At 43.6% G+C, this 12,007-nt stretch overlaps 1 protein-coding gene across 3 annotated transcripts in view; it reads left to right on the top strand.

Moving 5' to 3' along the window:
- Positions 1-12,007, top strand: part of LOC138292875 (cAMP-dependent protein kinase catalytic subunit alpha) — a 731,647-nt gene that overhangs the window by 142,379 nt on the left and 577,261 nt on the right. Inside the window, exon 1 of one of the 3 annotated variants that reach the window (XM_069231719.1) lies at positions 10,140-10,478. The exons of the other annotated variants lie outside the window; for them this stretch is intronic. Coding sequence (XP_069087820.1) covers positions 10,277-10,478 — 202 coding nt within the window. The 5' untranslated portion in view covers positions 10,140-10,276. Of the gene's footprint in view, positions 1-10,139; positions 10,479-12,007 lie in introns of those variants that run through there. 3 annotated transcript variants of the gene reach the window in all.

Genomic DNA, 12,007 nt, shown 5'->3' on the forward strand with positions numbered 1-12,007 from the left:
TAAGGCTAGAAGAAAGTTTGGATTTGGATTTTTCCTCATTCCTGTCAGCTTCTGATTGACTGACTGTTGGTCAGCCTTACTTCCTTAAATGAAGTTACACCTCACCCATGAGAAAATATCCCTTTGGCCATTTACCTGAATGTGTGCAAATATTCCATTTTTTTAAATCACCGGAATTGTTTCCGAAGCGCAGGGATGTAATTTTTACAGTTCTTGGCAGTTTATTTGTAAGTAAGGTCGAACTTTAATACCTATAGAGACAATCTCTCTTTTGGCTTAAACAATGAAACCAACTGTAGTTTGGCAGAGCCCCATTCTCTGACTCCATGGATCGCCTAGACTTAAGAGTCCTCTGGCCTCTTTGACTGGCCTTGGTGTTTATATACTTAAAAGATCAGCAGTGATGAGCCAGTAAAGGGTACTGCAAAAGCAGAAGAAAGTGGTGATAGAGCCTTCCTCATAGGAAGCCAGAGGCGTTTTTCACCAATTTATCACTATGAAATGATCAGAACATTGGACCTTTGTTTTATATTTTTCCCATGCACCATTTCTTTAATTGGAGTGTGTGAATCACATATACCTTATTGCTGTGGCAGTAGTGTTGGATCTACCACTGGCTGTGGTGCTGTGAATAATGGGTCATCCTTCCTCCGATGATTTGTTCCCACAAATATTGGAAGCATGTCTGACTGCCCTTAATCTTTTTTTGCCCTTCTTCACACATTTAGTAATGTTACAATATGTACCTATAATTGTACTTTCCTGTTGCCAGTTTGCCTCTTGTGTGGTTTGTACCTTCTTGCTGGAAAAGCAGGAAGGCTCTCTGATGTTGTGCTTGGTTTTGTAATGTGACCTGATTCTTGGGCAGGTTGTGAAATATGTTTCAAGCTCATTTTTTATAAAATCCAACCTTGTTCATTCTCCAAGAATGCAAGTTTCACATTGTCTATATTTAGCTGCATACCCACATTCCTGATTTTCTTCCTCTGACTTCTCTCTAACACCCTTCTTTCTTGCTTAATTTTGACTTTAGGTTGAGCCCACCAGACCACACAGTTTTCTGGTTGCTAAAGACACATAGCGGGCTTGCAAAGAACTTTCTGTGGCAACCAATGCTTACCCATTGGTTGACTCTCCCGTCAGTCTTGTTTGCCTACTTCCTTTCAATCTTGTGTTTAACCTTCATACAGAGCATAACCTTTTTACAATCTATTTTCATTGGCTGGCTTCTATGCTTCTACTGCTTGCTTTTCATGCACTACTTTTTTTTCTTCTATTTGAATAAGCACTCCACAAGACTGCATGTTTTTCCAGCTGTCTTGAGCGTGTTCTTCTATTCCTTGTACTTTGTGTCGGTCACTGTCACTCATGTGCCTCTCCTAACTCACCTCTATTTTGCGCCTACTCTTATGTCATCCCTACTGTTGGTTTCTTGCCTGTGTGCTTCACTTCTGCCCACTCCATGGAGCTATCTTGCCTGCTGTTTCTCCCCCCCCCCCCCCCCAATCGCACCCTCATTGTTTGTTCCATCCCCTTGCAGGGTCTGGAATTCCTATAGCCAGACACCCAGGACCTATTTTTTGGGGTCAAGGACAACAAGTTTTCATGTTTATTTTGTCCTTGGGACAAGTAGGCCCAACACCCAGCAGCACAAACCCTTTGGCTGCCACATTACAGTACTACATTATGGAGCAGGGAAGAGAATTTTCTGCAATTGATGTAATCTTTGTGTCCAAATGCTAATGCTGTTTGAGTTTGTGTTAATGGTTCATTAATGCAAAGCCTTTATTACTGGGGTGAGCACTCTAAATAAACACTGTAAGGCCACACTCAACTACTGACTGTTTTCAGTAAAAAAAATAATGTGTACATACACATTTATACGTTTAACAAAATGAGGCTACGTATAATGCTGCCAGAATGCTCTCTGTTTAGATGTAAATGTTTGCAGAAGCTTGTAAGCAAGAGTGATGATTCTTTGCTTTCAAAATAAAATGTTCAGAAAAAAAATGGCAAGTAGGAAAAAAACATTTCGCTATTTTACTGTGAAATTTTAGGTACCATTTCTTTGGAGCATCATTTAGTAAAATGTGTTGATGCATGCTAGTATTTTGAAAAATATTCATAATGGAAAATCAGTGTGACCATTGTCAACAAGATTATGGGAAACAAAAATAAACAAGCACTGGCAAAGCCAACCTATCCGACATTGGTGGTCAGTCTTGGTTTCGTCAATGTGTGTCTTGTTTTGACATGGCTTTTGTAACACTTTATTGTTGTGGGAGCTGGTGGACCCTCGCCATTGTAACAAACATTGGCAAAAAGCACCCAAAAAAAATGGTATAAAAAAAAATCACACATTGCCACAGTAATTCCTGTCACTGAACAAAACTACTTTGTGTGCCAGTATGCTCTTTGTGGAAGAGCAGAATGATATCACTCACAGTAAAGCCAGCCGATATATGGATAGAGACAGAAATAGGATTTTAATAAAAAACAATGGGGCAGATTTACTAAACTGTCAGCCAGCACAGCACGCTGTGAGGAATGGAGCAGGAGAGCGCCATATCTACAGAGATATGGCTCTCTCATGCAGATTTTTTGCTGCTGTGTGCCGCGCTCACACTTTTGTACCATAGTGCAAGGGTGTGTGTAAGTCTAGCATAGGTTTTGTGTTGGAGGATTTCCCTTCCAGTCCAAAATACTATGCCTAGACAACATTAAAAATGTTCCTACTTTGTATGTGTGCTGCACAGTGCAGAAAAGTAAAAGAAAGGAGAATTTACAACATTCCTCATTTTAACGCCTGGTTTTAAAAGGGGTTAGACACAAAAACTTGGCTGACATTTTTGGTAGATAGGATTTTGAGTCAAAAAGGGTGGGTATTGCAAGGCAGTGCCCATGTAAGGCTCCATTGACTTCAAGTATTGCAAAGCAATGCTTTGTGCTACTTTGTGTTACTTTTAGTTAATTTCCAGTGCAAAACAAGTTTGCGCTAGAAAGTAAACAATAAAATAAAAAAACATTTTGTGCTGGTTTGTGTCACTTTTATGATGCAGAGTCAGTGCAACAAGTTAGTAAATCACTCCCAAAATGTCTTGGTTAACGCCAGACCTAATTAGGCCCCCAATTCCTAAAGAAAGTGACAAAGGGCCACCCATGGTGTATGTCTTTGCATTAGTGGCTTTAATTCATTCACAAGAATTTACAGGAAATCGTACTCCTAGAAAATATTTGTGAACTCTATTTTAGCACAAGAAAATATGCATGTGTAGATTTGCTCATGAGAAAATCTATTAGCGTTTACAAAGTTCACTTCCCCACCAACCGCTTTTTTCCCAACCCTGGAAGAACTTCTACTTCTGCCCTTGCCAGGAGTAAATTCCCAACCTTGCTCAGTATGGAAAAAGATTAGAGAAGAGCTGGTGAAAATTCCCTCCAAAACATGAGTTATTAGGTTTGCATAGACCCAAAGGCATTCCAGCTCTGGGACGTTTGCTTACTGCTTATTCCAGCCCCAGTATGTAGATCTGTGGAAAAGTGGCAAATTAAGGAAATTGCTATAGTAAGGCTTAAAAGTCCTAGTATTCAAGCCCTACTATAGTATTAGCCCTGGCATATTCAGAGAGGCTATTATCAGAGGTCTTACATAATGAGTGCTGCCTTGATTTGTTTCTGCACTACATGGCACCAAAGGGACAAGTACATTTTTTTACAGGACAAGTAGATTTATGAAGCAACCTGTCCCATGGACAGGCAGCTATTTCCTTAAATTCCACACCCCTGCTGTTAATAAAGATATTACCCTGGCTTTACTTAAAGGTATTTTAAAATTATCTGAATCCCAGCTTGTCCAGTTAATTTTTATTAAGAACTCCGTCTTATTGAGGTTCAGTCTGCCATGACAGTATCATCTTCCTAGGGTGGGATGAGGTTGATGAAGATGAAACATGCTATGAGTGAATGACAAATACAAAAACAACAAGGTGATGGATAGAATGCTTGAATTAATCTCAGCCGCTGGCAGTTGCAGGGGACCACATCCCAATCCATTGCTTTTCACTTACCACGCCACCTCAGTTTGGAACCATCCATATGCAAATCAGTCTTGACCCTGCTCCTCATGGGAAGCATTCCATCCATCACATTGTTTTTGCATTTGACAGCCAGAGGGTGAGGTCTTCTCATCCAACCTAATTGGCATTTTATTATTGAGATGAAATTCTCTGTAACCTTAAGGGATGGTTTTGTGATATTACATGATAGGGGCTCAGAGTAGCATTCTGTTGCTGCCCATCACACGTGTGATGTGTTTATCTTGATTATTTTGAAGGGTGTGTGGTGGCGTACCTCCAAACTCTGTCTTTGTGTTACATGGCATGACATCTTGCAACTGATAAACTTTGTCCTGGAAGGCAGAAGATTAAAAGAAAATGCCATATTTAAAGAGGGAGCTAGTACATTGGCAGCCATCTTGGAGCAAGCAATGGATGTCTAACGTGGGTTTCTGCCACCTTGCAGGTGCTGTGGTTCTAGGAAAACGGGGATAGTTCTGCTCTATAGTCTTTCCCCTAGAAGTGAAGTTAAAGATGTTGGACATGCCTTTCAGCAGGCAGACATAGCTTGGAAAGCATGTGGATGATGCCCTGCAAAATATGAAAACCGAGACTGGCACAACACGTTCCCTAAGAGTCTTACAGTAAATACTCCCTGATTCACCTGTTTTACATGACTCCAGATGCTCACAAGCATTGGTGGGGGGGGTTCACCCAATATGGTGGTCAGGGGGAAGCCTGTTACCCCGCCAGAACAGGTAATCTGATCAGTGCTACACAGCCAACAAAGGTTAAAGATGAAGCTGTGGCAAAAAATCTGAAAGAAAGAGGAGTGTATCCCTGTCTTGCACTAGCACTGGCAGACGTGAGCTTGACTTTCCCAAGTTGCCCCTTCATATTTCACAATCATCTGGTCTGAGAAGAATTTCCTTTTTGCTCCTGCTTGGGAGAGTCAATAACATCACGCTACTTTTTTGTTTCAAATAGTACATTATGGACATGATCTCAAATTTGCACAGAAACCATCAAATCATCCATCTATCCAGGAGAAACCATTACCTAAACTTGTGGGATGTAATATAAGAAATTCTTCTCCTAAAAGGAGCAATATAGGCTGTCACAAACTGGCAAAGAAACTATGGGCTCTCTTCCATGTCCTGAAATTTCTTTCGATGCTCCTGAAATGAGAATTTGCACTATCCTTTTACTCAAGATGTACGTTTTCTTATCCCCATATATCTGCACCATAGGAAATACCTCCACTTTGCAGTGGTGGTTATCACTACTAATTTAGAGGACTCTCATTCAGACTCAAATTTCCACCCCAGATCTTCACAAAGGGTTTAGCCCTGGTACCTGCCTCCCTAGGACGGAAGGGTCATCGGGCATATCCGTAGTTAGACAACAGCTTCAAAGTTCCATGTTCGATCCTTCCTTCTCCTCAGTCAGAGACTCGTTTTTAGGGTCGAGCCTGCGTTGCATGCGCTAGCGCATGCGTATCTCAGCAAGACGCTTTAGTGTTAAGAAAAGAGCTCGGAGCCCTGTCAACATCACGTCAGTGTTTTTTATTGGTTCGTGGGCTTGCCTAATAAAATCTGATTGCTTTCATTAGTCAAAGGCACGCAGACGTCATGCCTTTTCCGGTGGCTAGCCCTCCTCGAGCGCAGCGACCAAGTACAGAAAACATGCAAGACTCGCTGTTTTCCATCGGGCTCGTGGACTTCTTTTTCTGTAATTTACAAACGCGATCTCGCTTGGCAGAAGTCGAGCGCTTTACATAGTTAATTTCACTTTTCGGGTTATGTTCATAAATGCACTTTTGCCCAATAGGTGAAAAGTCGGGTTAGGAGTTTACAACGCGGTCAGCTCTAACATGAGCAAACGCGAGACCTGTTGCATTGCAAATGCTTGTTACAATATGTTGTCATACATAGTGCTATGAAATCTGATCTGTGGTGACCTTGGGGGAGCAGGAGAGCGCACCGCCCTTCCACTCCTACTGCTTTCAAAGTTGCAGAGGATTCCCAGCCTGGCAAAGAGGAATAACTCAAACATGAATATATTAAAGTTATCAGCCCCGGAGAACTGGATTTACTGGTAAGTTTCTTCTCCTCCTGCTCCTATGCTTAGATTGCTGACGTAAATAATGATTGCTTGGGCAAAATCACAGAAGGAGGGGTTCTATTTCTTCCTTTGTTAGGGTATTTGCCTACTTGCGTTAATTATCATAAACTGAGCTGCATGTTGACTCACCAACATCTTCACACCAGTGTGAAGCAACATATCATAATCTAGTGCATGTAGGTGTTTGAATGATAGGGCTTGAACCAGTCTTGTTGGGTGTTTCCGGGTTTTCCTTAGTCTTTTACAGATCTGGCTACGTAGCTCTTGTTTCTATATTGTGGTAACGAGTAGGTACAATGGCCTGATCTTAAAAAGAGGATGGGTGGCACCATCTTACTACGCTCTCCGGTGCTTGTAACAGCCGTCTGTTAACAAGTGCCCTCAGATACAAGTACAGAACTCTGCAGGGAGGAGTGAACTCGTAACTCATAGGTATCGCTGCGAAATGTTGATATATTGCTATAAAATTGCTAACCTAGCAGAACGCAAGGGATGGGGTTCCCTGTGAAATGTGTGATTTCATAATCTTAGACTCTGTTTGTTCTTGCTTACTGCAGGCAATTTTTAATGAGGAGCTTGGTGTATATTAAGCCTCGTGCTGAAGCCTGTGGGACTCGCTCCCAGAAATCCTCCTGAGGTAGCAGAAAATTCACCTGATCCTACCGGAGAAGCACCTGCGTGGGGTTAACTCCTTCGGGCCATCGGCAGGTAGAGCGCGGGTGCCCCTTCTGCACCGTGCCCTAGAAATGGCGTTTAGTGCCAAAATAGGAGATCTTCAGAAGAACGTTCTATGTTTTGGTGAGCAAAAACCGCCGTGTCGACAGCTAAATTAGTCTGTTTGCTCAGAGCAGTTAGGCCCCTGAACCTTCAGAAACACCTGATTTCATAATTTGTGCCGCCAAAGAGTGCTTCGCAGTGAGCTGCTTCAAGGTGGTTTGCAGCGTGCCCTGTAAACCCCTAGCCCGGCACTTGAGCTGCTTGAGACACTGCTGGGCGGAAGACCTGTTGGGCTAGCTAATTGCTGTATTAATAGTATTACCCCCATTTGTTGGGCGAGGGCCAGAGAACTATCCGATGACGTAAATGGGCCCGTAATGCGAGATTTTTTTTTTAACAGGGTATACCATTTTGATTACATTAAGAAGACGTTTCTACAATTAACTCTACGACTGTATTAAGTCTTCTGCTGCCTCGTGTGAAAGTAAGTATGCTTCGCGTTTCAGCGTATTTAAAGATTAGCTGTACCCTAAATGGGGTTTGCAAAGTGCATGCTACTATAGAAGATAATCTCTCTGATTTCCCAGTGCATATGTGGGATTTCAAATTTGTTTTTGAAATTATTCCGCGAGGTTTATAAAACCCTCTTGTTTGGCCATCTTTCCAGACATGGGCTCGCCGTGTGATTGGCCTGTTTTTTTTTTTAATTTGAAAAAAAAAAAAACCTGGATTAACTGGGTGAAGCTTTTGTAACGCGTTAAGCCCAGATCAGCCTCTTCTTCCTCATTCCTTGTTTTCTGTGTTTGAAGTAAGGCACTGGAAGTACTGCCTGTATTTCGAAAACGGTAATGACCCTAGAGTTCGTAGAATTGCAGTGATTTAGGGCCAGATGTACCAAAGGGTTTTTCCCATTCTGTGTCAATGGGAAAATGTGTTCGTACATATGACCCTTAATCCTATCTAGGCCTGCGCAGTTAATGTATTTTCGTTGCACTTTAGCGAACGGATGTTATGGTATTACATTGATGGGCACTCTGTGACCTGTTGAAGTGTGTTGTATTTAATAGATATGATAAACCCGCCATTCTCAATCCGCACGCTACTGTATCATTTTTTGGAGAAGAGCGAGCCTACTGGTTATGGCCATGGTTCTCTTATTGTATAGGGTTAAGAAGTTACTTGGGAGGTGCTGTGGGTGGCAGTTCGTGTTAGGAAGGGTTTCTCTACACCCTCGTGGAGCTGCCACTCTACCATACTCCGCTGCCTTGGCTTGTGGAGCCTGGTGTCGCAACGGGCTGCTCTGCCCTGTGTAAGTGCTCGTTGCAATCCCCGAGCACCTAGAGGAGGCAGGTAGCTAGCTGGTGAGAGCCAGGGCGTGGGTGCCTTTAAGTATCTGAGGCTGGCATCCTCCCCAGCTCCGTCCCTCCCTTCCTCCGTCACTCCCTCTCCGACTCCTGCTGCTCCCTAGAGGCTCTTCCTGAAACCCTACCTAGTGCGTTGTGCTCGAACTTGTTCATAGCCTGGCGCATGCCTTGCTGTTCCAGTCTGCGAGCTGCAGCATCTTCTGGCCCCTGGGCCGAGCGGATCAGGCTGGGGCAGCGTTTCCGGAGGGGGGGGGGTGAAGGAAGGCTGTTTTTTCTGGCACTTCACTACCTTGCACAAGAAGATAAAAGGTCACGTTCAGGAAAGAAGAAAAAGCCGCGGCAGAAGCCTGAAGTGTCCGATAAAACTGTTCTCTGCCGAAGGAGCGTGGCGGCATTGCTACACTTTCCATAAATTAAGCTCATCAGCCATACCATGGTGCCAGACTCGTTCCCCCTGAGAGCTGCACTGGAAGAAGAAAACAAAAGAAAAGTTGACGTTTTTGGACGATGATCCTAGAATCGCGTTCTTCCCTCTTTGCTCGCAGGATTCACCTTCCCCTCGGGTTAACTGCAGCCTTGTTGTTCGGCAACTTTTCTAGCCTTCCTCTGCCAGCTGCTTAAAAAAAAAAGTTAGAACAAAGGTTAGTGTTTGTTCCCCAAACACAATCTGCTCGCAGCCTGTTTTCCACGACAAGGAAAGGGCTTCGCCCAAGGTCGAAGCAGTGAAAATAAAGGAACCCGAGTCGAAAGAATTTGCTTTTTAATTAGTTGTTTAAAAGCCAGAGAGCCTTCCTCAGCCTTGTTTGCTACATGTATTTCGTGGCCACCAGTGCGTGTTTAAGCCGTACCTCCTTCCCTCCTAAAACCTGAACTGTGTGAATACCTTGCTGCTGAAGTTCGTGAGTGGAGTTTTATCTGCACCGCCGTTTGATAAGCAGTTAAAGTCACCTCTACGATGCTTCGCACTTTGACGCCTCTCCCCTTCTCAACACCTGACTAACCTCGTGCCCGTGTGCCGCGTTTTCTCCATCACACGCCATGTGAGCGTCATATTCTCTATCCGCCCTGTTTTGTGGTTTGACCTGCCTTCATCTTTACCTAGGATTGTAACGTTAGGAGACTTGGGGTAAGACGACACGATACTCGAGCTGTCTGGGCCGAGACAGTTTCCACTCTGGAAAAAAAGGAAACTATTTAAAAGAACAAGATAAAGGCGCTGAGAGAGCGAGCGCCAGTGTGTTCTATTTTAAGCATCTCCCCAACATACTTGTCCCCAGATCATTGTTCTGGCAAATCTCTCCACGCTGCCCTTGCTGCGCTCTTAGCAATAGCCTGGCACTCTGTTGTCGTCGCTGTACCTTTTTAAACGACTTCTGGTTCTGCACAGCCCAAGCATTCTTCCCAGCCCTTCCCGTCCTCCCAAAGAAATTCAGCTTAGTTGCGGGAAAAAAACGATCTTGGGCTTTAGCAGCGGCGCCGACCGAACGAGTTTCCAGTAATGTCCTCACCAATCTCAAGGAAGTAGCTGGCATCGGGGAAGAGGAACCGAAGTGCCCTGTGTTTTTTTCCAAGCATGTATGGAGTACTGGTGCATGCCGATAAAAGACTCAGCCTTGGTTCGACCTGTGTTGACGCTCACGTTGAGGGTGTACGGTGCCTCTTTCGAATTGTGTGCTTCATTTTTTCTAGTACGCGGCAGTCACGACTGCTTGTTTGACATGTAGTGAAGATGTAGAGATGGTCATATTTCTTACACTTTTTTTGACAACGTTAATGTAATTGTTTTGCTTTGTCATAATCTCCTTTTTTTTTTTTTTTTTTTTTTTTTTACAAAAAGAAAAAAAACATTTTCTCGTCTCCGGGATTTAAATTTTGGATCCGTTTTGGTGCCGTGGTAAATGGCCGCAGCAGAGAAGGCGCATTTCTTGAGTTTGTCTTGCCTTTTCCTGTGAGCGAATGCGACACTATTAAACATAATAATAATAAAACAATCACCAATAGAAAGCGTTTGCAGACATGAACCATGGAACTAATGTGACCTGCCAGAGTCCTGGCAAGAACAAGGGCTCCAAGATGTCAGCACTGCAAAAGCTGGAAAACCTGGCAGTGCGGATCTTCTACCGCGGACCCCGAAGCTCTGCCATGGAGGGCGAGGCAGGGCCCCAGGGCGTGGAACTGGTTATCGAGTCTGAGCACCTGATCGCCTGGAACGAAGAAAGTGAGTTTTGTGTGTCTGTTTTCCTGTCACGCGATATGTACCCTTTTGGTGAACGACTGATGGTTGCAACTCAGCTTCCAAATAAAACTTCAGACCTTTTTAGTTGATATGCATAGTTTTCAGTCAGAAACAGAAGAAATTCTGATTCTGCCAACACACTCCATGAAGGTTAGAGGCCAAAGAGAGCAAGTGGAGACTGAAAATGTAATTTGACTCCTTCAAGGTCAGGTAAAGTTTTGAGGAATTTGCTTAGTTTGGTAAATAATATAGTACAAACAGCAAAACGTTTCTGCAGTTAGGACCAGGTGTCCCGTGGTTTACCGACAGAATTTCACACTAATGCTGTGTTAATACAAGGAGTTACCCAGGGATGGATCAGGTCTATTGTAGTAATCTAGTATGTTTCTATATTTCATATAGGAATGTAAACATGCATGTAAATATCGAATCTGCAATTGTAAACTGCAACATTTCACTCGTTAAATAGTGAATGGCTAAATATTTCTTCACTGACTGAGGCACTGGCGTAAGTTAACATTTGTGATGTCTCTGCAAGACATGATGAGTTCCCTATGTGCCCCACCTTCCACTATACCTGTATCCTTGCACTCTGACCGACCTGTGGCTATACTTAGACCATCTAAGGCAGTGGTTCCCAACCTTTTGACTTCTGTGAACCTCCACTTTATCATTACTGGAACCCAGGGACCCCCATTATTGGAATCGGGGGACCACCCCCACTGTGTCATTACTGAAAGCTGTGGGCCTAATCTGTTAATATCATTTAATTTTCTAAGCAGTGGTGGACCCCCTTAGGAGGCTTCCCAGACCCCCAGGGGTCTCCGGGCCACAGGTTGTGAACCACTGATCCAAGGCTCACAAATGAAGCATCAGCATGCGTTTCTATGAGAAACAGATACCCATGTGGCACTGAGGTACACTGAGAGCCTGGTTCATTGGTGTTGATTTGTAAAATGTGATTTTTGGAGCCAACTAACGGTGCTAGTCCTTCGCCTCAAGGACACATAAAGGGGTCATTAGAGTATGCTTCCAGAATATGAAGACTAAGCCTTTGTCCATGCCTCGACATGAGTGATTAAAACCCTTTTCTCCCTTGTTTCTTGACACAGACTTATATGTTTGAAACTTAAGTGTTGAAGACTTGTGTTTGAAAAACATACTTTCTATCACACCTTTGCTTTTCTCTTCCATGCCTAGTCCATCAGGGGCATTTGGCCATCAAGACCCCCTCTGGCCTCTTGCTCAGCCTCCATTAATTTGTACATCTCATATAGTCTTCCATTTTCCCTTCAGGATTAGGGAAGAGAAAGTAGACAGCATAGGCCAACCAATGAGGCATCAGTTACTTTTAAAATGTTGCCTCAAGACTTGGAAAGAATAAGCTAAGGACAATATTCAATCATCCCAGCTATCCTTTTTGCTCCAGGCCTGCTGCAAAAAAAACGGCGCAGTAACATATCCCTGCCATCACCAGTGTATGTGCCCCAAATCGTGTCCTTTATTCCTCT

The sequence above is a fragment of the Pleurodeles waltl genome, chromosome 4_2 (assembly GCF_031143425.1).
Source record: "Pleurodeles waltl isolate 20211129_DDA chromosome 4_2, aPleWal1.hap1.20221129, whole genome shotgun sequence".
In the NCBI taxonomy this organism is placed as follows: domain Eukaryota; kingdom Metazoa; phylum Chordata; class Amphibia; order Caudata; family Salamandridae; genus Pleurodeles; species Pleurodeles waltl.